Genomic DNA, 26,977 nt, shown 5'->3' with positions numbered 1-26,977 from the left:
AGTAACTGGTAGATGGAGTCTTTGCAGAGGTTCTTATTCTTTGTTTGTTGGGTTTTGTTTTGTTCTTTGCGGCAGTTTTTATTACCAGTAACTGGGAGGTGGGCTTGGTCCCATAGGCTGGGTGCCTCCAGACCTGGAAAGGATTGAAGGATTTAGGGATTTAAGGCGGCTGCTGTGCTGGGTGCCGGGGGCTGGGTGAGAAGGACTTGTCTTTCACTGTGTATCTTTTGGTCCCATTTCATTTTATGGCGTGTGCGTGTGTTATTTGATAATTAGATACAATTTTCAAACAAACCCTAAGAAAAAGTATGGCCGGGAGTGACTGAGCAGGCAGGGTGTGGCATCGGAGGCAGCTTGGCCCTCTCCAGTGTGTGACCTGGGACGTGGTGCTTGACCACCCAGAGCCGTGGCCTCCTCACCGGCCACCAGGAGAGGAGCCACACGGCCTCCTTGGGGCACTGGGTGGGCAATCAGTGGGGATGCACCCAGGGCCCTGCCCTGCACGGTAAACTAAAGGAGCAGAGCTCTGCCAGCCTGCACCTGCCCAGCCCCCTCCCCACTTCCTCCTCCAGGAGGGCCCCCGCCCCTGGAGTTCCTGAGAACCTGCTACGGGGGCAGCTTCCTGGTGCACGAGTCCTTCCTCTACAAGCGGGAGAAGGCTGTGGGGGACAAGGTGTACTGGACGTGCCGGGACCACGCGCTGCATGGCTGCCGCAGCCGGGCCATCACACAGGGCCAGCGGGTGACTGTCATGCGTGGCCACTGCCACCCGCCTGACGTGGAGGGTCTGGAGGCCCGGCGGCAGCAGGAGAAGGCCATGGAGTTGCTGCGGGCCAAGCCGGGCGGCCCCGGGGGCCAAGTGGACAAGCTGCTCCAAGGCGTGGACAGCCTGTTCTACCGCAGGGGGCCGGGCCCCCTGACTCTCACCAGGCCCCGGCCCAGAAAGCGGTCAAAGGCCAAAGATCAGGACCTCCTGGCCCAGCCGCAAGGCGAGGAGGACCAGGACGAGGACCTGGGTGAGTCCACACCCGCTGGCCTGGTGCTCTGCCTGCACTCCAGTCTTGCTCCTCGAGGTCCCAGGAGGTGGGAGGGGGGCGACACCAGGCCTGGCCCAGCCCCAGGCCCTGCTCCGGCTCACACCCCAGCTTCCAACCTCCCTCCCCTGACCCCCTCTCCCATTTCTCCCCAGGAGGCCCTGAGTTCCTGAGGACCCCTCTGGGGGGCAGCTTCCTGGTGTATGAGTCCTTCCTCTACAGGCGGGAGAAGGCGGCCGGGGAGAAGGTGTATTGGACGTGCCGGGACCAGGCCCGCATGGGCTGCCGCAGCCGAGCCATCACCCAAGGCAAGCGGGTGACAGTGATGCGAGGCCACTGCCACCCGCCCGACCTGGGGGGCTTGGAGGCCCTGCGGCAGCGAGAGAAACGCCCTGGCACGGCTCAGCGAGGGAGCTCTGGTAGGCCAGACCGGGGAGCAGCCTCAGGGGACAGTCAGAAGACCCAGACTGCCCACCCCATTCCCTCTTGACCTCCAGCAAGCATCCTCCCCGTCCTTACTGGGGACCCTCTGGAAGGTTACAGCTCCCTCCTGTCTCATCTCCCTACCCCCACACCCCCTCCTGGTCCACCTCACCTTATCCCCAAGTCGATTAGGTGACTTGGGGCGTCACCCTTTCTCTTGGGCAGTGGGCCTCACTCTCCTGCTCAGACCAGCCCAGAATCTCTGCAGCACTTGATCAACCCAGGCTCCCTTTCCTCCTTCTCATCCTTTCTTTTTTCTTAAGAATGTATAGGATTCATAGAGAAAGCTAATTGCACAAGCTGGTTTCTCATTTTTCCAGTGTGGGTGGCTGACACCGTGCCCAGTAATAAGCACGTCCTACAGATGTGGCTTAAGGGCTGAAGGTGACCCATTCCTGTCATTGACTTCTGTTCTCCTCCAGCTGTTCTGCCTGATCATCTACCATCGTCCCTCTGGGCTCTATGACGAGGGCCACAGCCCCCCTCCTCCCACCTTTGTCGGCCCCACAGTGCTTATGTTTGACTCTCGTGGCCACAATAACGTGCATATTCCGGCTCATCTTGCTAAGAGCAGCCTCGGCCCAGCCTTCTCTGCTCCCTGCTCTCCCTCGGGGATTCCCAGTCCCATACTTTTCTGAGTCATCTGAGTCGCCTTTAGAGCCTTTTTGGCCCTAAAATTCTCTCAAACTCGAGATCTCTGATTTTTTTTTTTCTGACTCTCTTTTTATCCCATTTCCTTATAACTTTTATGTACCTAGGGATGATCTAGCCTCGCCCCGTCCTTACCCCCAACTCCCACCCCGAATAACCACTCAGCCATTGTTCATTTTTTTGTTTTCTTCCTTCCTTCCTTCCTTGCTTCCTTTTTTAATTTTTTGGCTGTGCAAAACGGCATGCAGGACCTTAGTTCCCTAACCAGGGATTGAACCTATGCCCCCTGCAGTGGAAGCGCTGAGCCTTAACCACGGGACCACCAGGGAAGTCCCCTTTCCGTTGTTCCTTAGGGCATCTGCTGCCCTCTTCCCTAAAGCGTGCTTCCTTCCATTGCTGTCAACTGGTTTTTTATTTCCTGTTGACTTCCGACCAGAGACGGCAAGGACCCAGCAGTTACCCACTGCCCCCTCCTCTCGAGGCAGCTGTTGCACTTTTTTTATTTAATAAATTTATTATTTATTTATTTATTTTTGCCTGCTTTGGGTCTTTGTTGCTGTGTGCAGGCTTTCTCTAGTCGTGGCGAGCAGGGGCTACTCTTCATGGCGGTGTGCGGTCTTCTCATTGTGGTGGCTTCTCTTGTTGTGGAGCACGGGCTCTAGGCACGCAGGCTTCAGTAGTTGTGGAACGTGGGCTCAGTAGTTGTGGCTCGCAGCTCTAGAGCACAGGCTCAGTAGTTGTGGTTCGCGGGCTTAGTTGCTCCGCGGCATGTGTGATCTTCCCGGACCAGGGCTCGAACCTTGTCCCCTGCATTGGCAGGCAGATTCTTAACCACTGCGCCACCAGGGAAGCCCCACTGTTGCACTTTTGTTCTATAAATCTGTCCACGGCTGAGTGGGAACACACTGCAGTGGAGGTGTGGCTGTTTGTGGCTCCTTTTCCATGGTTGTCTGGTGTTTGTGCTCAAATGACTGCATCTTTCCAAGGTGCATACAGGGGGTCTTTGCTTGAAGGTATAGGGTCGTGTCTCCATCCCTGTGGTACCTGGCTCTGCTGAGGGCACTTGGGGCCTTTTCAGGCTGGAAACCATGTCCTTCACTCGTGAAAATTTCCTCATGTTCAATGACTTTCGAGTCCCCATTTTTCTGACATTTCCTTGATTTTGCTTTCCAGTCCTTCTATTTAATTTTTAACTTTCACTCTTGTATTTGAACTCCTTTGCATTCCGTCCTCTGAGGAGTGCAGCGGCCCTGCCGTCCAGCCTCTGGCAGTGGCCTTGTTTTCTCCAACTACCTTTTCTCTATGAGTTTCTTTAGTCTCTGCCATTCAAGGTGAAGCTTCTCTCTCTTTTTTTTTTTTTTTTGTCAACTGGTGAAATTTTCCAGCCAGGTACATGCCATTCAATTTTCTGTCGATCACACAGTTGTATAAAGCAGCAAAACTAAAGGGGGAATGATTGTTGTATACACTTTAAATTGCTTTGCATGGTCTCATTTGTGATACTTGGTGTAAGAGTCTTGACTTTTTCATCATGTAAGATGGTGTGAGAACCTTTGACCCACATGGCCAGTGGTCCTTAGCCAGGTTTAAGGAGAGACCCACACGCTCCGTATGTGGGTGCCGACCAGGCGACCCTTGAGACCCCAGGCCTCAGAGCCCTAGGACCAACCTCCTGCAGCGATTTCAGCCTGGCTGCCGGCTCCAGGGACTTGGGCAGGGAAACAGGGAGTTTCATGTCAGTGCAGACTTCCTCCTCCTCCCCAACACCCCAGACTCTTCCTCCCCCAGGGCGGGCACCTGTCTCATTGCTCTTCACGCAGACAGTCCTCGTCAGTCCCCCTGTTTGGGGCCTGCCCTAGACCCCTACTTCGGAGGGACCTCGGGCCTCCCTAGGCTTGGCCACTGGACTCTGCTTGTTCTGAGAGTCACCCCCTGAGGCTGGGCGAGCTCTTGCTTTGCCAGGTCTGTGACCAGGTGACCCCCTTTGCCCAGCGTCTAACCTGGGTCAGCATCTCTGCCATCTCCTCTCCTCTCTGAATTTCTGGCCTCACGCCCTGTGCCTTTTTCATCCCTCAGTGGACATTTTCATTGGGTGCTGGGGGAGCAGAAACATGCCCCACATCATATACCTCCCCTTCGGCCACTCACCCCCCACCCTGGCTCCCCCTTCTCCAGGGCATTCTCACCAACCCCCCACTATGGTTGCCATCCCTGCTGCTGTGCTGACGGACCCCCGAATCCCCCTCCACCCCCCCTGTGTGGTCCTGGTGCCTGGGCAGCGGGAAGGGAGTCCTCAGAGCAGAAGGGCGTGGCCACCTTCCGGGTTCCCCCTCTCAACACGTCAGGACAGTGGCCCAGGCCGCTCCCTGCCTCCCCTCCTGCCCTCAGGTCAAAGCCCACCCAGCCTGGCTCCCTGGGTGAGTGGACCCTTCTACAGCCCCACTGCCCACCACGCACAAGGGGCTGCACGCAACTCCCATTTCGCTCCTGGTTGCTTATCCCCCGTAGGGCCTGTCCACTAATTCCTCCAATTTAGCAGGGGCAAGAGGCCCTTGTGCCATCCCATTGCCGGCACCTCAGATAAGACACCGCCTTCCAGCAGCGCCGCGAGGTGGAGGAGACGGACTCTGCCTTCAGCGATCTCCACCTCACCAGTCTCCCGCCTCCCTTCTCTCCCAGGCTTGGGAAAGGAGCCCTGGGAGCTCAGGCTAGGCTGAGTCTGGGGGATGGGGGGCCTGTGTCCTGGGCTGTGAGGAGGTAGATGCAGCGTGGGGTGGGGTCCGTGGGTCTCATGTCAGGAGCCATGCTGCTCTAGGCTCTGAGAACGGGGTCACGGCCCCCCTCATTCCTCGTCTCCAGGCCTGGCTCCAGGCTCTTCCTCCCCCGACCCCCTCTCCCATTTCTCCCCAGGAGGCCCTGAGTTCCTGAGGACCCCTCTGGGGGGCAGCTTCCTGGTGTACGAGTCCTTCCTCTACAGGCGGGAGAAGGCGGCCGGCGAGAAGGTGTACTGGACGTGCCGGGACCAGGCCCGCATGCGCTGCCGCAGCCGAGCCATCACCCAGGGCCAGCGGGTCATGGTGATGCGCAGACACTGCCATCCGCCCGACCTGGGGGGCCTGGAGGCCCTGAGGCAGCGGGAGCAGCTCCCCAGCCCAGCCCAGAGGGAAGGCTCAGGTGTGGGTGAGAGGGGCATGGCAGGGGCCGGGCCCCGGTCTCCCTGCTGGCCCAGCAGCCCCTGGGGACAGCTCAGAACACAGGCTGGAGGCTGCCTGCTGGGACATTCCTCCTGTGGCCCATGTCCAGTGGTGTCTGTCCTCCTGGTCTGTGGGCTCCCTTAGGGCAGGGGCCACATCTGGACTCCACACTAATGGCACTGGTCCTCATCTGGGATGCGCTGTCAGTGGGAGAAACCCACTCAGACCACTGGAGAAAACGGGGCCAGGGGCTGCAGTGGCATTACTGGCAGCTGCAGGAAATGCTCGGCACCCATTTGTGGGGCAGTGCTCCTGGACCTGGGGGACCCTCTGTCTCCCCTCTCCCTCCGCACCCCTGCCAGTGCCTTCAGCCACCCCAGCCCCAACATGTCAGGAGCTTTCAGTTCAGAGTCTTAAAAGTCTCAAAAGGGAGAATTTGATTGGTTGCCAGCGGGCCAAGGGGAGGGTGAACAGGGAGCCGGGAGGCCCCTAGTGCACTGTCCAGACCAACCACGGCCCTTCCAGAGTATTCCAGTTCAGCCCAGTCCCTGCCCTGGGGTGCTTGCTTGCCAGCCAGCATGAAGGCCGAGCAGGGTCAGGAGAGGCCTGCAGGGAAGCTCAGTGTTTGGGCGGCTGCAGGGCCAGCCTCCCCGATAGCACTACAGCCATCAGACAGACAGCCAGTCTGCACTCCAGGGCATCAGGGCCGTGGTGGCTTGAGCTTCAGTCCCCAGGGCCCTGCAGCACAGGCTGGGGTGGAGGGCAGGGACCAAAGAGGGACCTGCGGGGGTTGGGGGGTCTGCAGTTTCCTGGCTGGAGCTGGCTGGTGGGACAAAGGAAGCAGTCTCCATCCCTGGCACCCAGGCTCTGTCCCCTGCTTCCAAGGCCCGGCCCAGGCACCCCACTCACACGTCATGTTCCTTCCAGAAACCCTCCAACCCCTGGAGTTCCTGAGGACCTCTCTCGGGGGCAGGTTCCTGGTGTACGAGTCCTTCCTCTACAGGAAGGAGAAGGCGGCCGGGGAGAAGGTATACTGGATGTGCCGGGACCAGGCCCGCATGGGCTGCCGCAGCCGGGCCATCACCCAGGGCCAGCGGGTGACCGTCATGCGCAGCCACTGCCACCTGCCTGACCTGGCGGGCCTGGAGGCCCTGAGGCAGCGGGAGCGGCTCCCCAGCACAGCCCAGCAGGAGGACCCAGGTACAGACAGGAGTGGGGGCGAGAGAGCTATGGGTATCTTGGTCTCTGCCAGCCCGAGGTTCAGACACCTCAGGCGACAGGCACTGTCTGGGTACCTTTGTTCCCTGGTCTTCCTGCCTTTCCAGTCTTCTAAGCTTCCTCTCTACTGGCTCCTTCTCCTGAGCCTAGAAACACACCTAAATTGGTCCCATCCTTAAAACCAGCTCCCCTTGTAACTGCCATTTTTTTCCTCTCTTTTATACTAAGAGGTCCTAACTTTTTATGGGTGGTAGTATCTTTTGAAAATCTGATGAAAAAATATAGACCGCCCTAGAAGAATATACTAATGTGTGTGCACACGCAAACATGAGTGCTCCCGTGCGTGCACACACACACATAGTTTTGCAAATAATTAACTGTATCAAACTGAAAATGGGTTCCCTTCAGATAAACAGAATGTAAAACCAGTCTTTTTTTTTAATTTTTGAATTTTATTTTATTTATTTTTTATACAGCAGGTTCTTATTAGTTATCTATTTTATACATATTAGTGTGTATATGTCAATCCCAATCTCCCAATTCATCCCACCACCACACACCCCCCGCCACTTTCCCCCCTTGGTGTCCATACGTTCTCTACATCTGTGTCTCTATTTCTGCCCTGCAAACCGGTTCATCTGTACCATTTTTCTAGTAAAACCAGTCTTTAGAAAGCATTATGTGTCTCATATTAATTCATGGAAATATGAAAGGCCACATCTTATAAAATACGGGAATGAATCCAAGTTGCATCAAACAAACAAAAGAAACTTGATTTCTGTTTTAAAAAATTTTTTTTTCCATGAGAAAGCCACTGTTCAGCTTAACCAAGGAGGAGGCGCTGTGGTTTGCCTTTGTTGGGGTGAAGGGCATGCCATCTTTGAGATTGTTGCCTCCCAGTCTTTTTGGTGACAAGGTGAAGACTGACTCAGGATCTCCAGCAGTTTATTTTACCAGGCATAGGTAGTTTTGGCATCAGAAAACCAGAATTCCCCTAATGACTCCCCCAATCAGAGTCATTCCACCTGGTTTTCATCCTCAAGGCCTTGAAGTCATCGTTCCAGGAGGTGTGCCTTTGCCTCTGGCAGCTTCAACAAGAAAAGAATTATTAATCCATGTTTTCAATGTTTTTTCCTCAGAAAAGACAAAACTTCTGCCTGAAGTTCAACTGTGCTTCGAGACTTGTGCTCCTGAAAGCCAACAGAGCTATGGGTAACTGTATTACCATAATCACAAATTACACAAAACTTAGTGACTAAGAACAATAAATATTTACTGTCTGTCACAGTGTCTGTGGGTCGAGATTTCAGGAGTGGTTGGGTGGGGTGGTTCCGGGGTTGAAGGAAAGATGTCAGTGGGGGTACACCCATCTGAAAGCTTGAGTGGGGCTGGAGGAAGTGCTTCCAAATGGCCTGTTCACTCACATGGCTGTGGGCTGGAGGCCTCAGTTCCTCACCATGTAGACATTTCCTTAGGGCTGTTTGAGTGCCCTCAAACATGACAGCTATCTGCCCTCAAAACAAGTGATCCAAGGGATCCAAGGGAGAATGCAGAGCAAGAAGGAGGCCACCACCTAAAGCAGAATTCACGTCCTTCTCAAGCACATGTGGGACAGTCCCCAGGATGGATCATAGCTAGGCCATGAAAGCAGACCCCACAAATTTTTTTATTTATTTTAAATTATCTATTTATTTGGCTGCACTTGGTCTTTAGTTGCGGCATGGGGGATCTTTGTTGCAGCATGCAGGATCTAGTTCCCTGACCGTGTACCAAACCCAGGCCTCCTGCATTGGGAGCACAGAGTCTTAACCGCTGGACAACCAGGGAAGTCCCCAGACCCCACAAATTTAAAAGGATTGAAATCATGCAAGGTATTTTGTCTGACCACAGTGGAAAGAAATTAGAAGTCAATGACAAAAAAATTTGGGAAACTCACAAATACATGAAAGTTAAACAGCCTACTTATAAGTATTACCAGTGACTCAAAGAAGTTACAAGGGAGATTAGAAAATACTTTGAGGGGCTTCCCTGGTGGTCCAGTGGTTAAGACTCTGCGCTTCCATTGCAGGGGGCACAGGTTCAATCCTGGTCAGGGAACTAAGATCCCGCATGCTGCATAGTGCAGCCAAAAAAAATTTTTTTTAATAAAAATTAAAAATAAAGATCTTGGGCTTCCCTGTGGCACAGTGGTTATGAATCTGCCTGCCAAAGCAGGGGACACGGGTTCGAGCCCTAGTCCAGGAAGATCCCACAAGCCGCAGAGCAACTAAGCCTGTGCACCACAACTATTGAGCCTGCGTTCTAGAGCCCGCGAGCCACAACTACTGAAGACTGTGCACCTAGAGCCCATGGTCTGCAACAAGAGAAGCCACTGCAACGAGAAGCCCGTGCACCGCAAGGAAGAGTAGCCCCCACTTGCCGCAACTAGAGAAAGCCTGCACACAGCAACGAAGACCCAACACAGCCAAAAATAAATAAATTAAATAAATAAATTTTTAAAAATAATAAAAAAATAAAGATCTCAAGTCAATAACTCAAACTTACATGTTAGAAAAAGAATGCTAGAAAAAGAAAAACAATGTAAGCCTAAAGCAAGCAGAAGGAAGGAAATAATAGCTATTAGAATAGAAATTAATGGAATAGAGAATAGAAAAGTAGGGACTTCCCTGGTGGTCCCGTGGTAAAGAATCCGCCTTCTAATGCAGGGGACACGGGTTCAATACCTGGTCGGGGAACTAAGATCCCACATGCCACGGGGCAACTAAGCCCGCGTGCCACAACTACTGAACCCATGCGCCTCAACTAGTCAGCCCACATGCCGCAAACTGCAGAGCCCATGCACTCTGGAGCCCGTGCACCACAACTAGAGAGATGCCTGTGCGCTGCAATGGAGAGCCCATGCGCAGCAACAAAAGGTCCCACATACTACAACAAAGATCCTGTGTGCTGCGACTAAGACCCAACGCAGGCAAGAATACAATAAATAAATAAATAAATAAAATATATATTTTTAATGTTAAAAAAAAAGAAAATAGAGAAAACTAACAAAACCAAAAGTTGTTTCTTTGAAAGGATCAACAAAATTGACAAACCTTTAGCTAGACCAGAAAAACCAATTATAAGGAAATACTGTGAACAACGGCATGCCAACAAATTAGATAACTTAGATGAAATGAAAAAATTCCTAGAAAGCTACCAAACCTGATTCATGAAGAAATAGAAAATCTGAATAGACTTAAACCAAGTACAGAGATTGAATTAGTCATTTTAAAACTCCCCACAAGTTAAGACTCTGTGCTTCTGCTGCAGGGTACACAAGTTTGATCCCTGGTCAGGGAACTAAGATTCCCACTTAGGCCTAGATGACTTAATTGATGAGTTCTACCATATATATATGTTATATATATATATATATAATATATATTTATAGATATAATATATATTATTTACATACTTATATACATTATATATATATATATATATATATATATATATTCTTTTTTTTTGGCCACGCGGCATGTGGGATCTAGTTCCCTGACCAGGGATCGAACCTGGGCCCCCTGCATTGGAGGCATGGAGTCTTAACCACTGGACCAACAGGGAAGTTCCAAGTTCTACCACATATTTAAAGAAGACAGATACTCTTCCCAAAAATAGAAGAAGAGGGAACACTTCCCAACTCATCCTGTAAGGCCAGCAATACCCTGTTATCAAAACCAAGCAAAGACATCACAAGAAAAGAAAACTAGGGACTTCCCTGGTAGTCCAGTGGGTAAGACCCCGTGCTCCTAGTGCAGGGGCCCTAGGTTCGATCCCTGGTTGGGGAACTAGATCCTGCATGCATGCCACAATGAAGAGCCCACGTGCCTCAACTGAGACGTGGCAGAGCCAAAATATATAAATTAATTAATTAGTTAATTAATTAAAAGAAATAAAACTATAGAGCAATGTCTCTTAGGAACATAGACGTAAAAATTCTCAACAAAATGCCAGCAAACTGAATCCAGCAACATAAAAAAGGATCATACACCATGACCAAATGGGACTTATGCCAGGAATGCAAGATTGCTTTCCCAGCTGTAAATCAATATCATACAGCTTGTGTACAGAACGGATTTAACACAGCAGGCCTGCAACTTCTGTCCTTAGAACAACCTGCTTGCAAGGCTGACCCTTAGCTTCCAGGGTCAAGGTCAAGGATGTTTCCAGGACTTGACCCTGATACTATCCCTAAGTGATAACAATTGCTCACTCTTACCTTTTTGTACAAAAAAAGCAGCCACAACTACTGAAGCCCATGCTCCTAGAGCCCGTGCTCTGCAACAAGAAAAGCCACTGCAAGGACAAGCCTGTGCACCACAGTGAAGAGAAGCCCCCACTTGCCACAACTAGAGAAAGCCCACGCGCAACAACGAGGACCCAACGCAGCCAAAATTAAAAAAATTAAAAAAAAAACAAACTTTAGTGCTTCAAATAATACCATCAAGAAAGTGAAAAGACAATCCACAGAATGAGAGAAAATATTTGCAAATCATTTCTGTTAAAGGACTTGTATCCAGAATATATAAAGAATTCTTAGGGAATTCCCTGGGAGTCCAGCAGTTAGGACTCAGAGTTTTCACTGCCAGGGCCCGGTTCAATCCCGGGTTGGGGAACTAAGATCTTGCAAACCGCAACAATAAAAAGACAAATAATCCAATTAACACGTGGACAAAGGATGTGAATAGACAGTTTTTATTTCAAAGATTTTATTTCTTTTATGAAGTTCAAGATATACTAATGGCCAAAAAGCACAATTAAAGATGTTCAACGTTATTAGCCTTAGGAAATGCAAATCAAAACTACAATGAGGGGGCTTCCCTGGTGGCGCAGTGGTTGGGAATCTGCCTGCCAATGCAGGGGACGCAGGTTCGAGCCCTGGTCTGGGAAGATCCCACATGCCGCGAAGCAACTAAGCCTGTGAGCCACAACTACTGAGCCTGCAAGTCTGGAGCCTGTGCTCCGCAACAGGAGAGGCCGCGACAGTGAGAGGCCTGCTCACCGCGATGAAGAGTGGCCCCTGCTCGCTGCAACTGGAGAAAACCCTCGCACAGAAACGAAGACCCAACACAGCCAAAAATAAATACATAAATAAATTAAAAAAAAAAAAAAAAACTACAATGAGGGGCTTCCCTGGTGGCACAGTGGTTAAGAATCCGCCTGCCAATGCAGGGGACACGGATTCGAGCCCTGGTCTGGGAGGATCCCACATGCCTCGGAGCAGCTAAGCCCGTGCACCACAACTACTGAAGCCCACGCACCTAAAGCCCATGCTCCGCAACAAGAGAAGCCACCGCAATGAGAAGCCCACGCACCGCAACAAAGAGTAGCCCCTGCTCACTGCAACTAGAGAAAGCCCGTGTACAACAATGAAGACCCAATGCAGCCAAAAAAAAACAAAAAACAAAAACTACAGTGAGCTAGCACTTCACACCCACTAAGATGGCTAAATCAAAAGGACAGACAATAACAAGTGTTTACAAGGATGTGGAGAAATTGGAACCTTCATACACTCTTGGTGGGAATGGCACAGCTACTTTGGAAAACAGTCTGGCAGTTCCTCAAAATGTTAAACAGGGATTTCCATGGCGGTCCAGTGGTTGGGACTCCGCACTTCCAGTGCAGGAGGTGAGGGTTCAATCCCTGGTCGGGGAAACTGCATGCTGCGTGATGCAGCCAAAAAAAAAAAAAAAAAAGTTAAGCATAGAGTGTTTGTTCACCCAGTAATTCCACTTCTAGTTGTACACCCAAGAGAATTGAAAACATGTGTCCATAAAAAACTGTACACCAATGTTCATATCAACATTAAACATAATAGCCAAAAAGTGAAAACCCAAAATATCCATTAATGGTTGAATGAATAAATAAAACACGGTTCATTCATACAATGAAATATTACTTGACCATAAAAAGGAATGAAGAACTGACACACACTACAACACGGGTGAACCTCAAAAGCGTGATGATAAGTGAAAGAAGCCAGACACAAAAGACCACAACTTGTATGATTCCATTTCTATGAAATGTCCAGAATAGGCAAATCTATGGAGTTAAAAAGTAGATTAGGGACTTCCCTGGTGGTCCAGTGGTTAAGAATCCGCCTTGCAATGCAGGGGACGCAAGATTGATCCCTTGTCAGGGAACTAAGATCCCGCATGCCGAGGCGCAATTAAGCCCGCGCTCTGCAACTGCAGAGCCCACGCACTCTGGAGTCTGCATGCCACAACTAGAGAGAAGCCCATGCACTGCAACGAAGAGCCCACACTCCGCAACGAAAGATCCCACACTCCACAACGAAAGATCCCACGTGACTCAACTAAGACCCGTCGCAGCCAAACATAAATAAATAAATATTTTTTTAAAAAAAGAAACTAAATTAGTGGTTGCCTAGGGTGAGGAATGTTGGGGGGTGTAGCTAAAGGGTATGAAGTTATTTATTTATTTATTTATTTATTTTGGCCACACCGCATGGCCTGTAGGATCTTAGTTCCTCCACCAAGGATTGAACCTGTGCCCTTGGCAGTGACAGCTCGGAGGAAACCATAAACAAGACCAAAAGACAGCCCTCAGAATGGGAGAAAATATTTGCAAATGAAGCAACTGACAAAGGATTAATCTCCAAAATTTATAAGCAGCTCATGCAGCTCAATAACAAAAAAACAAACAACCCAATCCAAAAATGGGCAGAAGACCTAAATAGACATTTCTTAAAAGAAGATATACAGACTGCCAACAAGCACATGAAAGAATGCTCAACATCATTAATCATTAGAGAAATGCAAATCAAAACTACAATGAGATATCATCTCACACCAGTCAGAATGGCCATCATCAAAAAATCTAGAAACAATACATGCTGGAGAGGGTGTGGAGAAAAGGGAACCCTCTTGCACTGCTGGTGGGAATGTGAATTGGTACAGCCACTATGGAGAACAGTATGGAGGTTCCTTAAAAAACTGCAAATAGAACTGCCATATGACCCAGCAATCCCACTACTGGGCATATACCCTGAGAAAACCATAATTCAAAAAGAGTCATGTAACCCAATGTTCATTGCAGCTCTATTTACAATAGCCCGGAGATGGAAACAACCTAAGTGTCCATCATCGGATGAATGGATAAAGAAGATGTGGCACATATATACAATGGAATATTACTCAGCCATAAAAAGAAACGAAATTGAGCTATTTGTAATGAGGTGGATAGACCTAGAGTCTGTCATACAGAGTGAAGTAAGTCAGAAAGAGAAAGACAAATACCGTATGCTAACACATATATATGGAATCTAAGAAAAAAAAATGTCATGAAGAACCTAGGGGTAAGACAGGAATAAAGACACAGACCTACTAGAGAATGGACTTGAGGATATGGGGAGGGGGAAGGGTAAGCTGTGACAAAGCGAGAGAGAGGCATGGACATATATACACTACCAAACGTAAGGTAGATAGCTAGTGGGAAGCAGCCGCATAGCACAGGGAGATCAGCTCGGTGCTTTGTGACTGCCTGGAGGGGTGGGATAGGGAGGGTGGGAGGGAGGGAGACGCAAGAGGGAAGAGATATGGGAACATACGTATATGTATAACTGATTCACTTTGTTATAAAGCAAAAACTAACACACCATTGTAAAGCAATTATACCCCAATAAAGATGTTAAAAAAAAAAAAAGAAAAAAATCAAAAAAAAAAGAAATTAAATTAGTGGTTGCTTAGGGTGAGGAATGTTGGGGGGTGTAGCTAAAGGGTATGAAGTTATTTATTTATTTATTTATTTTGGCCACACCACATGGCCTGTAGGATCTTAGTTCCTCCACCAGGGATTGAACCTGCGCCCTTGGCAGTGAAAGCTCAGAGTCCTTGGCAGTGAAAGCTCAGAGTCCTAACCACTGGACCACCAGGGAATTCCCAATCTCACGTTTTAAAGGAACTGCTGTGATGCATGTATATGAGTGTGTATAAAAATGATCTGGTTGATGGTGATCTCTAGGGGAAAGGGATTACAGGAATCCTTAACTTTCTTGATTATCTCTTTCCACCACGTTTGGATTTCATGGATATCATGAACGTGTGTTTCTTTGTCATCAGGAAGGTGGAAGATACACATCTGGACAGTGAGTCCCAATGAGGCCAGCCTCCTCCCGGACTCAGCAGAGGAACCTCACGTGTCACCTGCGTCAAGGATGCTCCAGGTCCACACAGAACCCCGGCATTTCCCACCCGGTTAGATTTTGCTCAACAAAACCTCTTTCACTCTTCCAAAGCATCCACGGCCTTCACATTTCCTCAAGAGGCCTCCCAGGAGGAACGCTTCAATGGTGTCTCCCTGCCGACAAAGAAGAGCCCCAGGAGCTGGTGGCCCGCAGCTGTGTGTGACGTGGAGTGACGTGGGGAGGGCCACGGCCACCAAAAGCTCTGAGGAAGGAAGCATCGTTCACAAAGACACCTGCTCCTGCCCTGGTGCAAATACCCATTTGTTTTCAGAGCCCACGGCTTTGCCAAGGGCTTTCCTGTTGGGTGTGGTCCTGCTTCAGCTCCACAACGTGGAAAATCATCGTGGAGGCCACTTCAAGACGAAGGTGGGGCACGTTTGGGGAAGTTCCTGCTTCCTCAGGCTGAGCTGCCCCTGCGGTTCCAGCCACCCCAGGTGTTTTCCAGGCAGGTGCCAGGTGGGCCTTCATGCTCCTTGGCCATCTGCTGCCGGGGTGTGGCTGTCCCATTAACAGAGCAGGCCGAAACCAGAGGCCTTGCTACACCCTCTGTTAGAGTTCCCTTTGCTGTCTTCCAACTTAAATTAGACCCAGTGTCCACGATCCCCAGGGCAGGTGTTGTTCAGGCCCTGGAAGCCAGCCTGATGGCTGCAGGAAGCCAGCACTGGGCAAACTCCACTGGGGTCGCCCACGTTCGCCTGATGCAGGAGGAGAGGCAGACCCCGATGACAGCAGGCGCAACCCCTTCTCCTGTCTGATGGCACGGCAGGGAGACAGCCTGCAGGGAGCAGTGAGCCCATGTTCCCCACGAACTCCAGAGACTGCTGCTTGCTAACAGGGCCGCATCCTCCCCAGCGGGCTCCTTGAATTGCAGGGGGAGCACACGGTGCAGGCTCCCTCCCACCAAGCTGGCCATGCAGCCTGCCGTCCAGCCATGGGACAGTGACAGCTCAGACACCCCCCACTGTCCTTCTGCCTATACATTTCCTGCAATAAACCTGATTTTATATCTTACTGTGTAGAGCTGCTGTGCGTCCACATGCCCTTTGCAGCAACAGATGGCCACCAGAAAGGCATACACTCCACATGTCTCAGTGCCACGTGGTGGGAAGTGATGGAGTTTGGCTGGGCAGAGGGAAGCCTCCACACCTGGGGCAGAGTCTGGTCACCTGGCCCAGGTGCCCGCTGGACTAGGACCCACCTAGTCCTAGTGGTGGGAGTCCTCAGAAAGGTTGCTGAGGGGTCTGCTCCCAGCGCACGGGGGGACAGTGCAGCTTCTGCTGGCCATTCCCCAGCCCCCGTGGAGCTGAAAGAGAGGCCTTGATCCTCTGCTGATTCATCCCAAGTCCTCCCTGACTTGTTTTCATAAGCTGTGGCAAGCTTGAAGTGGAACTGGCACCCCCAAGCCAGGGCAACCTTGACCCCCAAGACCCTGGCTACCTTCCCAGGCAGGTAACTGTCCCATCTCTTGACCCGACTACCGGCTCCATGGGGCCCTCACCCACCAGCCTGGCCAGCAGTCATGGAGATGGTCCAGCAACGTGACAGCCCACCTCCCAGGTAGGAGGCAGGCACCTGCCAAGAGACCCATCATGCTGCTGGCCGCCTGCAGTGGACACGCAACACAGGGGCTATGTTTCGGGCAGTGCTCTTGGCCATGGAGCACGCTGCCCCGAGAGAGTGAACTGCCCATGGCCAAGGCCAAAGACAGCCCTGTGGGAACAGATGCACCCCAATCCCAGACCCACAGATGTGCACATCCACGGGAGGCGACCACACTTATAGAACGGCACCTGAACTTAAAAGGACAGTCAAGTCTGTGCCAGCACCAGCTGGGTCTCTGCTCAGTCCCACACAAAGAGGAACCTCACACAGGCCTGAAGTGCCCAGAGAGAAGCACCGAGTCCCAGCAGCCAATGTCACCCAAACGCCTGCAGGATCACTGGTTTCCCACCCTCCACAGTAGGGCTTCCACGGGGCGCAGGGTAGAAGACTCCAAATCTCGAGTCCCATGCCTGTCACCTTGGCTGGGCTCCAGGCCCAGAGTCAGAGGAAGGACTCAGGCTTGTCCCTCTGCCCCCATGCTCACATTGACCAGGGCCCAGCCACTCATTCTCATCTCTGCACCTGCTTTGACCTTAGAGGGCAGGTGGATGGTCCATGTTGCTCGGACCGAGGACTCCCCAATGGACATGAATTTGGATACTGCTGCCACCTTGGGTAGCCCCATGGCCACTCACCACCCACCACCAAGCCCCAGAGGCTCCCCATCATACAGCCACTTCCTCCACGGTTCCAGAGCCAGCGAGATGTCCCCTGCCCTATCCCTGTCACAGAGCAAAGTGCACAGAGGCAAGTCCCTCTTGGAAGCTGGCCCCTGGTGGACAGCGACAGCTGGGCGTGGTCCCGCCCTCCTCCTTCCCTATTTCCACTCCGCTGCTAGTTCCCCCAATAAACCCTGTTTCACTATGTCTGCACCACGTGGAGCCACTAATATATCTCTGTGTCTCTTTGGGTGATGGCACAACAACATCTCAATTATGAAATCTGAAATAAAAAGTTCATAAGGAGCAGCGAGACTGCCAAAAATTACTCAAATTTTAAAAATGGGCCAGCGGCTGGCTCTAGGGTCCCCAGCCCTCAGTCTTGTCCCTGGGGTTGTGAGATGAGTGTCACTGAAACTCTTCTCCTGGCCCAGCTCCCCCTGCCCACCTAGCCCAGCCTCCTGTCCCCATGTCCTCTGTCGAGATGGCTCCTGCTGGGTAGCACCAAGGACTTCCTTGTCACTAAATTCAGCGGGTGCATCTCAGAGTTCACCGCCTGCACTGCCTGCCCCTCCTTAATCCCTGCAGACCTGAAGGTGGCTCCCAGGTTCTCTGCATCTCCTTTGAGGGCTCCTTGGCTCCCACCCAACCGATAAGCAAGGTGGTTGGTGTTCTGGGGACTGGACCTCAGCCCTTTTCTGCCCAGCCATTTTCAGGGTTCACGGTTTGTCAATCTGCAGCCCCAGCTCTGCCCTCCCTTCTGCAACCAAACCTGTGTGTCCAGCTGCCCCCAGGACTTTGACCCTGGATATCCCATGGTCACCAGCAGCAAAGGTGGAGAAGGGGAGTGTCCTCATCACCCCCCTCCTCTGACAGCTCCACCACATAAGTAGAAACCCAGAGCCGTCCTTAACACCGCCCTGCCTGTCCCTAGGTCCCGTCAGCTATCAGTGCCACCAGTGCCACCCTGCCTAGTTCTTTCTTTCTTTAGTAACAGCTTTATTGAGATACAATCCACACACCGTAGAGTTCACCGACTCAAGTGTATGATTCAGTGACTGTTAGTACATTCAGAGTAGGGCCTCTGTCACCTCTATCTAATTCCAGAACATTTCATCACCCCGAAAAGAAACCTCAGACCCATTAGAAGTCACTGCCTCTGTGGTTTCTTTCCCTATGTGTTAAGGCTGATGGGGTTCCTTCCTCTGGTGCTGGGAGAATTTGGGGAATCCAGGTGTCTTAGTCCACTCAGGTTGCCATAATATACCATAGGCCCCAGAGGGGGGATCTTAAACAACAGACACTTATTTCTCACAGTTCTGGAGGCTGGAATTGTGAGGTCAGGGTGCGGGCATGGTTGAGTTTTGGTGAGAGCTCTCTTCTTGGTTTACAGTTGGCCACCTTCTTACTGTGTCCTCACATGGGGAGCGGAAGGGGAGTAGGCCTAGCTAACTTTCTGGCCTCTTCGTATAAGGCACTAACACATCATGAGGGTTCCACCCTGACCGGAACACCTCCCAAAGGTCCCACCTCTTCATGTTATCACATTGGGATTAGGGTTTCAACATGTAAATTTGGGGGGGACACAAACATTCAGTCCATAGCACTAGTAAGGCACACATATGGTAAAGAAGACTGTTAGTCAATCCTTGTATTAATAAACATCCCCGGGCTTCCCTGGTGGCGCAGTGGTTGAGAGTCCGTCCGCCTGCCGATGCAGGGGACACGGGTTCGTGCCCCGGTCTGGGAAGATCCCACATGCCGCGGAGCGGCTGGGCCCGTGAGCCATGGCCACTGAGCCTGCACGTCCGGAGCCTGTGCTCCGCAATGGGAGAGGCCACAACAGTGAGAGGCCCGTGGACCACAAAAAAAAAAAAAAAAAAAAAGAAAAATAAACATCCCCATCCCTAGGCCCCTGAGTCACCTAGAGCCCCAACCCTTCACCTTTGTGACCACTGCAGCATCCAGTGTCCCCTCTGCAATCTGTCCCCATGATAGCCAAGGGCTTTTCTAAAATGCAACCCCAGCATACAACACCTGCCCCAGGTGTTCTCTCCCAGGTGTCCATATCAGGTATGATTACCTGGTTCAAGGACCAGAAGCCAGAGGTACCCAAGGGAGTCTCTGGAGACAAAGGTAAGGGCGGCTGCCAGACTCAGGCTGCATCCTCATCACAGCTCTGCAGAGCCCAGCCTCTCCTGGCTGCCCACCCTACTGTTCCCCTGAGGGCTCCGAGGGCACTAGAACAGCCCCTCAGCCTTCTTCCATTAAAAAAAGACTCTGGCTGCTGGAAGGGCTGTTCAGGGTAACCATGGGGAGTTGGACCTCAGTTGAGAGAGCTATTAGTCCAAGTAGGAGATGGTGGTGGCTCGGACTAGAGAACTAGCAGCAAGGATGGAAAAGTGACAAGAAATAAGTAACACATTATGAGTTGAATTGTGTCCCCCCAGAATTCACATGTTGAAATCCTAACCCCTAGTACCTCAGAATGTGACCTTATTTGGAAATAGGTCGTTGCAGATGTGATTAGTTTAGACGGGATCCTACTGCAGTAGGTTGGGCCGCTAACCCAACATGACTGGTGTCCGTATAAAAAGGGGAAATTCAGACACAGACATTCACACAGGGAGAATGCCATGCGGAGGTGAAGGCAGAGACTGGGGTGATTAGTGGCTTCTATGAGCCAGGGAATGCCAGTGACAGCCAACAAGGCACCAGAAGCTAAATGAGAGGCATGGAACATTCTCCCTCCCAGCTCTCAGAGGAACCAGCCTTGGAGACAAGAACTGTATGAGGGTGGGGGGAATGTATTAGTCCAGGTAAGTTGTGCCAGCTGCTGTAACAAGCAAGCCCCTGATCTCAGTGGCTTAACACATAGATGTTTATTTCTCCACTCATGCAGAATCCCACGCTGATAGTTTTAGTTGGTGGGCTCCTTCTACAAGGTTGCTAGGGAATCTGGCTCCTTCCACCCTCCCCTAGGCCCTAGGTATCCCCTCCATCTAGTTGGTGAATGAAGGAGATAGAAACTGAGGGTATTGTAGACCAGACCTGGCAGGGGTCTACATCAGTGCTTTTCAAACTTTAACACCTGGGAATCTTGTTAATGCAGGCTCTGATGAAGGAGGCATGGAGTGGGGTATGAGAATCTGCATTTCTAACAAGCTCCCTGGTGATGTCAATGCTGTTGATCTGGGCCCTTTCTTTGAGAATTGAGGAGTGAGAGGCATCACTCCTGCCCATGCCTCATAGCCAGAGCTCACTCCTGTGGCTATACCTAATGCAAGGGAAGCAGGGAAATGAAATTCAGCTGTTTGTGCAGGAGCTGGAGGAGCCAGGGTCAGTAAACAGGCAGGGGGCAGGTAGGGGCCAGGCAGTAGGGACCCAGCCCTCCCACGACAGTGGTACCATTGCTGCGGGGAGACCAGGGGGAGGTCCTGACTGAGACCATGGGTCCCTCGGCAGGCAGCCTTTCTGAACTCCCCGGAAGTGGTGGGGGCGAGAGCCCAGGCCTTCCTTAGTTCAAGGTTCTGTGAGCCACCTGGGACTGGAGCTTGCAGTGGGGATACTGCCTCTCATCTTGGTGCCTGAGTCCTGGAACTGAGCACCCCCTTCTTTTCATCCAATACCCCTTTTGCAGGAGATCAGCCTGGCAGTGGGGGCCCAAAGTACAGTGGACCAGATGGACAGCCCTTTTTAGTCAACCCTCCTGCCAGAAAAGGGGTCAGTTCTTCCTCCACTCCACCACTGAACTTCCTTCTGCACGAGGGGTCCTGGTCGTCTTTGTCCCCCACCCCGCCCTTTTCTCAGGTGACTCCTGGGAGCAAGGCTCCCCATGCACCCCCATCACCCAGGCCTGCTGCCCCAGGATGCTATCCCTGGGCCAGAGCCTAGGACAATGCCACGGAGCCACAGCAGCCCCCAAGCTCACAAGCAGAAGGGAGAAGGGGGCCAGGTCCATGGGTTTTACTACTCCCTCCTTAGATGGGTTCCCTGCGCTGGGCTAGCCTGCGCTGGTGAGACTCCCAGTCCATTGCCCAGCAGGGCCAGGAAACTGGGAGGTGATCCCGGGCCAGCGTGGCAGCTGAGAGGGTCCCCCCAGGAGGCAACCTGGGCACTGGCCTCCAGCCTCAGCCAGCCAACTGCGTTGGGATAACGCCTCCCCAACACACACACCTCCCCCCAGCCTGTGTATGAGGCACAGGCTCATTCGAAGCGAGGTCTTCGAGGGTCCAGTCACCACCACCAGCACTGTGGCTTTCCTAGAATCTTCTCTGCGCCCCCGATCTGGGGCGGGGGAGGAGTATGGCGGGTACTGACAGAGCGGAGACAGGTCCTTGCAGGCTGGACAGCCTGGTGGGGGACTGGTGAGGGGTGGGCAGGCTGGACTGGGAGGCAAGATATCGGGGCCGGGCGGGCCGCTCTGGGCCCCAGGCCACCACCCATCTCCTTCCCGGTCCCCGCCCCCGCCCTCCCACGCACCTGCGCTGGCCTCTCCCCAAGCCCTGGGGGCAGCCGGCGGGCGCTGCTGGGAGATCAGAGGACTCGGAGGAGTCGGGCCCAGGGGGAGGGGGCGGGGAATTTCCCCCCACGCCTGCCTGGGCCTGCTCCCCTCCCCCTTCCCCGCCAGGTGGGGGGGCACCGCTGGGGGAATTCCATCGCGCTGCGAGGGCTCCGGCGAGCCTGGGCTGGGGGTCCTAGGGAGAGGAGGAGGAGAGGAGGGAACAGGCTGGGACCAGGGGCGCAGCTGCCTTCCTCCCCAGACACCAGCTGCCCCTGCCTGTCCCAGACTGAGTGGCCACCATTCCAGCCCGTGGGGCGGGTGCGGGGGCAGGGAGTGGCGCTTCCTAAGGCCAGAGGCATCGGGACCTGGGAAGGGAGAGGCGTGAAGATCCGAAAGAGGGTGTGCGTGTGAGCGTCTCACAATGAATGGGTGACTGAGTGGGAGAGCGTGCCTGCACTTCATTCAAGGGTGTCTGTGAGCTGGGGACTCCGGGTGCCCCGGGGACGTGTGGCCTCAGGAGAGGGTCCTGTGTCTCCCCCATTAGGGTCGTTCTGTCTACCAGCCTGGCCGGGCCTCCTCCACACGCTCCCGCAGGAACCTTCACCGACCCTGAGAGGAGGAAGGGAGGGGAGGCGCGCTCCGGGACACAGAGGGTCCCAGAGATGGGGGGCGGGCGTGGGAGGTGTCTGGACCTGCTGCCTCCGCTCCAGTCTCGGGCGGGGCTTCCCTGCCTCGGTGTGGGGGGGGGGGGAGGGACCCGTGGGGAGGGACGCCAGGGGGGCAGGAGACAGCGCGTCGGAGACCTGGGCGAGGGAGACTCAGAGAGCAAGAGGTAGAGGGAGGGGGCGGGTGTGGAAGCCGAGGCAGGACCCCAAGCCCGGAGAGGCAGAGACGGAGAACATCCCTGGCCAGAGATCGTCCCCCCGGGGAGACTCCCAGTAGGGGCCGGGGCAGAGAGACGCCTTCAGGGCCAGAAACCCTAGGAGGCAAATACCCCTGGGAGATATTACCGCCACCCCCCGCCCCAGATAGAGAGCGCCTCGCAGAGCGGGGACGAGGGCAGACTGTCAGAGGACAACGCCCCCCAGGCCTCCTGGGAGACCCCGGAGCGACCCCAGGGGCGACAAGGGCCTTGTGCGGGCCAGGGCGACCTCTTCTTGGCTGGGGACGATGGGGACACGGGCCCCGCAGGGCCTCCTCCTCCTTCTCTTGCTCCGGCTGCTGCTGCCACGCGGGACCTCAGCTGGGAGCCTGCATAACCCAGGTGAGTCGCTGCCCGGCGACTGGGCCGAGGTCACCATTCCCTCCTCGGCCTCCGCGCCTAGAACCCGAGTCCCACTGGCGAGGGGGCAGAGCAGGTGGTGGCAGCAGCTGAGCAGCCCGAGGGCCCCGTGGGCGCCGGGGGCGCTGGCTGGGGAGCTAGGTGGGAGTTGGCATCGAAGTGTGGGGTGAGGATGCCCGGCAAGGGTCAGGACCTCCCAGGCCCCGCCGTCGCCGTGCAGGCCTGTCCGAGTGCTTCCAGGTGAATGGCGCAGACTACCGCGGCCACCAGAACCGCACAGGCCCGCGCGGGGCTGGCCGCCCGTGCCTCTACTGGGACCAGACGCAGCAGCACAGCTACAGCAGCGCCAGCGACCCCCACGGCCGCTGGGGGCTGGGCGCGCACAACTTCTGCCGGTGAGGGGCGGGGCCTTCGCTGGGGCGGAGCTGGGTGCACTATTACAGGCGTTGGCCCGGAGCTGGGCCTCGGCATGGGCGGAGCGGAGGTCTCTGCTGGGCGGGCACAGGGGCCATCTCGAGGGCCTGGGGGCGGGGCTTAAGCGTGGGGTAGAACCTTTTCTGACCTGGGTTGGGCCGTAGGCGCATAACTTCTGCAGAGCCTCAGGTCAGGCCTGGGCACTCAAGGCGCCCATAAGGGCGTGGCGTAGTCATAGGGCAAGCCCTGGAGTGAGGGGCCGGGCCCTTGGCTCACATCTTCTTTTGAGACACATCTACTGGTGGTGACGGAGGGATTGGGGGTTCAGAGCCACAGTTTCGGTCTGAAGCGGCAGGGACCGAGCTGCGCGGGAGGACACTTCCCTGCTGAACCGCAAAGCTTAGGGCTCATCACTTCTGCTTTAAAGCAGGATTCCAAGACAAGGGACTTGGCTGAGGCCCATGGCTGGGTGGAGGACTAATACTACAAATGGCCTCAAAGTCTTCATAGCCTAGCAACAGCTGAAGACCTAAAATCAGCCCCCAGGGCCCTTTAATGACTTCCCACCGTACACTCGGAAGTCGACATCCATTCTGGTGGGCAAACCAGAATTTGCTCGAACACACACGGTGGCCATTTTGAGAATAAGCCGTGGGTCAGGGCTGGAATTTGCCATTCGTGGGACAGGAGGATCCCAACTATTTCTCCTGTACCAACAGTAACCCAGATGGTGATGTGCAGCCATGGTGCTACGTGGCCGAGACAGAGGAGGGCATCTACTGGCGCTACTGCGATATCCCAACGTGTCATAGTGAGTGGGCCGGACTGGACAAGGGTGGAAGCCGGGCTGCCTGGGCAGAGTTCGCTTTTGGAGGCGCCTCACTGAGCCTGACTCTGCTGCCCCCTCAGTGCCTGGGTACCTGGGCTGCTTCGTGGACTCCGGGGCACCCCCGGCCCTCAGCGGCCCCAGCGGCACCTCAACAAAGCTCACGGTCCAGGTGTGCCTTCGCTTCTGCCGCATGAAGGGCTACCAGGTATTGCCCACCTGCCCAGACCGGTGGTGACCCCTGACCTTGACCTCAGGACCAAATCAACTTCGAACTCTGAGGCCAAACCTTGACACTAATTTCTGAACCCCCAGCCCGATTCCCCCTTCCGACCCCAACCCCTGGCTCCCACTACCCCACCCCCACCCCAGCCCCTGTCTCGGTGGTCACCCAGTCTGTGCTCCCAGTTGGCGGGCGTGGAGGCTGGCTACGCCTGTTTCTGTGGCTCTGAAAGCGACCTGGCCCGGGGACGCCCGGCTCCGGCCACCGACTGTGACCAGATCTGCTTTGGCCACCCGGGCCAGCTGTGCGGCGGTGATGGGCGCCTGGGCATCTACGAAGGCGAGGAGTGGGCAGGGATGAGGGGCCCGGGTGAGGGGAAGAGTCTGAGTGAGACTCAGCGATGCCGTGACAGGGGGCGGGATCTGGGAAGGGAAGGCGGTAGGTTGGGGGCGGGGCCTAATAAAGGGATTGGGTTGAGGACTGGGCCCGAAAACGGGACTGGGCTGAACCTGGGGCCAGGGGTCTGGGTCTGAGGACGGGACCTGAGAAAGGAATTGTTTGAGGGCGAGACTTGAGGAGGGAATTAATAGTTTGACAGCGGGGCCTATGGAAGGGGTTGGACGGGGTCGGAGGAGGGAGTTGGGCTGAACCTGGGGTGGAGGCGGGGTCCGAAGATGAGGCTGGTCTGTCTGGAGCGGGGCCTAGCTGGGAAGGGGCGGGGCTCTATGTAGAAGGAGGAGCCCGCCGGTCTCCGGGTTCTGACCGCCGGCCCCGCCCACAGTGTCCGTGGGCTCCTGCCAGGGGAACTGGACTGCACCTCAAGGTGTCATCTACTCCCCGGACTTCCCGGACGAGTACGGGCCGGACCGGAACTGTAGCTGGGCGCTGGGCCCCCCGGGCGCCGCGCTGGAGCTCACCTTCCGCCTCTTCGAGCTGGCGGACCCGCGCGACCAGCTGGAGCTGCGCGACGCCGCCTCGGGCAGCCTGCTCCGCGCCTTCGACGGCTCCCGCCCGCCGCCGCCGGGGCCGTTGCGCCTGCGCTCCGTCGCACTGCTGCTCACCTTCCGCAGCGACGCTCGCGGCCATGCGCAGGGCTTCGCGCTCACCTACCGCGGTGAGGCCCCGCCGCGTCCCCCCTCAGCCCGCTCCCCCGCCAGCCTGCCTCACACCCCTCTCCGCAGGGCTGCAGGACGCCGACGACCCTGCGCCCCCCAAGGGCTCGGCCCAGACCCCTGCAGGGCCCCCCGACGGGGCCAACGTGAGCTGCAGCCCCCGGCCTGGGGCTCCAGAGGCCGCGATTGGGGGTGAGACGGACGTGGGAGGCGGGAGAGAGTTTGGGGAACAGACCCTTCCAGCCCTGTCCTCACCGCACTCGTGTGCCCGCAGCCCAGGTCTTCTTGACGGTGACGGCCGTCTCAGTGCTGCTGCTGCTGCTGCTGTCGCTGCTGCGCCTGCTGCGCGGACGGTGCGCGCTCTGGGGCAGGACCTGAGGGCGGACCTTGCCGGGAGCCTGACGCCCCACCCCGGTGCCCCGGGGCGTGGGGGGCCCTGGTGGGAAGCTAGGGCCCACGACGGGAACAGGGCTGGAAGGAACTCCTGGGTTCGAGGGACGAGGATCACGCGTTCGAGGGACGCGTCGGATCACAAGCGAAGCAAGGTGCTGGAGGTGAGGTTGGTTGGGGGTTCGGCTGACGTCTGCTCCCTCTCTAGGAGCTGCCTGCTGGCTCCGGGTAAAGGGCCCCCAGCGTTGGGGCCTTCCCGGGACCCCGCAAGAAGCTGGGCCGTTTGGTACCGCCGGCCTCGAGGGGTCGCCCTGCCCTGTCCTCCTGGGGACCCCCAGGTTGAGAGTCTAACCGCGAGTTACCGGCCATTGAGCGCCTCCAGCCAGAGTTCCCTGCGCTCACTCATCTCTGCTCTCTGACTCGGGACCCCCAGGGTCCACTGGACCCTCCTGCAGCGGGATAGACTCCTGAGACCCTTTGCCACACACTGCCTACCTTGGCCTTCTGCCCCTTTGAAGTTTGGCAGCTCGGCCTCTAGTCATCTCAAGGAGGCCAGACGTTGGACAGGAAGCATCTGGTGCTATTATTGGGAACTTCACCTGACCCTCGGGGTCCAGATGGTCAAGGCCAAAGGGCAAGAGGAATTCGACTTCCCTCATAAACCTGGATACCTGGGTCTTTGAGCCCCTTCTGGGGTGGTTCTGGACTGCTGCCCAAAGTGAAATGTGAGAGGTCAACAAAAGTGGTCAAAAGACTAATCATAGATTTTGAATAAAAGACCTATTTTGGTACAGGGCTCCGGAATTTCTTATGTGTGGGAAGAGCTATGAGGGTACAGTGCCAAGAGTGGTTGTGTACATGCAAGTTAAAGGCGTTCATCGCAAAGAGTTTCGTGTAGCAGCCTGGAATGCAGAGGAACCGCGGAGGCGGAAGGATGAGTGGGCGGGGTCCTGGAGAAGGGGAGGAAGTGGAGGCCGGTTGTCAGCAGGGTTAAGCAGAAGAAGGGATGCCTTCGTGGACCTGATTTAGGATGAACCCTGGTGGGGACTGAACTTCCTTCCCTGGCCTCCTGCCCTCTCTCCCTCTCCGTTTCCTGCCCGTCCTGGGCGGGGCCGAAGATGCGCCTTTGGCTTGAACAGT

General features: G+C 54.7%; 2 protein-coding genes and 1 non-coding gene across 5 annotated transcripts in view; 2 read left to right on the top strand and 1 right to left on the bottom strand.

The window, feature by feature from the left end:
- FLYWCH1 (FLYWCH-type zinc finger 1) overlaps positions 1-14,928 on the top strand; it is a 29,227-nt gene extending 14,299 nt beyond the window's left edge. For 2 of the 3 annotated variants that reach the window (XM_022594623.2, XM_022594620.3), the window contains 6 exons: positions 573-1,016; positions 1,190-1,453; positions 5,079-5,348; positions 6,290-6,562; positions 7,720-7,792; positions 14,701-14,928. In XM_022594623.2, the coding sequence (XP_022450331.1) occupies positions 573-1,016; positions 1,190-1,453; positions 5,079-5,348; positions 6,290-6,562; positions 7,720-7,792; positions 14,701-14,740 (1,364 nt within the window). In that variant the 3' untranslated portion in view covers positions 14,741-14,928. The remainder of the gene's footprint in view (positions 1-572; positions 1,017-1,189; positions 1,454-5,078; positions 5,349-6,289; positions 6,563-7,719; positions 7,793-14,700) is intronic. The other variant, XM_089896337.1, reaches the window with a different exon arrangement.
- Positions 10,111-10,183, bottom strand: TRNAW-CCA (transfer RNA tryptophan (anticodon CCA)). The gene has a single exon. It is a non-coding gene; the product is annotated as a tRNA-Trp (tRNA).
- A 7,405-nt stretch (positions 14,929-22,333) lies between the features above and the next one.
- KREMEN2 (kringle containing transmembrane protein 2) lies at positions 22,334-26,712 on the top strand. The gene is made up of 9 exons (XM_089896339.1): positions 22,334-22,854; positions 23,093-23,267; positions 24,006-24,097; positions 24,196-24,320; positions 24,521-24,674; positions 25,117-25,449; positions 25,517-25,639; positions 25,722-25,800; positions 26,046-26,712. Exons 1-9 carry the CDS (start codon positions 22,761-22,763, stop codon positions 26,254-26,256), a joined length of 1,386 nt encoding a protein of 461 aa, XP_089752465.1. The 5' UTR covers positions 22,334-22,760; the 3' UTR covers positions 26,257-26,712.
- Positions 26,713-26,977: the final 265 nt, after the last annotated feature.

Source organism: Delphinapterus leucas, chromosome 15 (genome assembly GCF_059928025.1).
Source record: "Delphinapterus leucas isolate spDelLeu-1000000601 "Yukka" chromosome 15, BTC_Dleu_Yukka2, whole genome shotgun sequence".
NCBI classification, from domain to species: domain Eukaryota; kingdom Metazoa; phylum Chordata; class Mammalia; order Artiodactyla; family Monodontidae; genus Delphinapterus; species Delphinapterus leucas.
This window is presented reverse-complemented; position numbering and strand designations above follow the sequence as displayed.

Coding starts and splice junctions, on each gene's coding strand:
- KREMEN2 (XM_089896339.1), top strand. CDS start 22,761: ATGGGGACACGGGCCCCGCAGGGCCTCCTCCTCCTTCTCTTGCTCCGG. Junction 24,098..24,195: donor CGATATCCCAACGTGTCATA/GTGAGTGGGCCG, acceptor CTGCCCCCTCAG/TGCCTGGGTACCTGGGCTGC. Junction 24,321..24,520: donor GCCGCATGAAGGGCTACCAG/GTATTGCCCACC, acceptor CTGTGCTCCCAG/TTGGCGGGCGTGGAGGCTGG.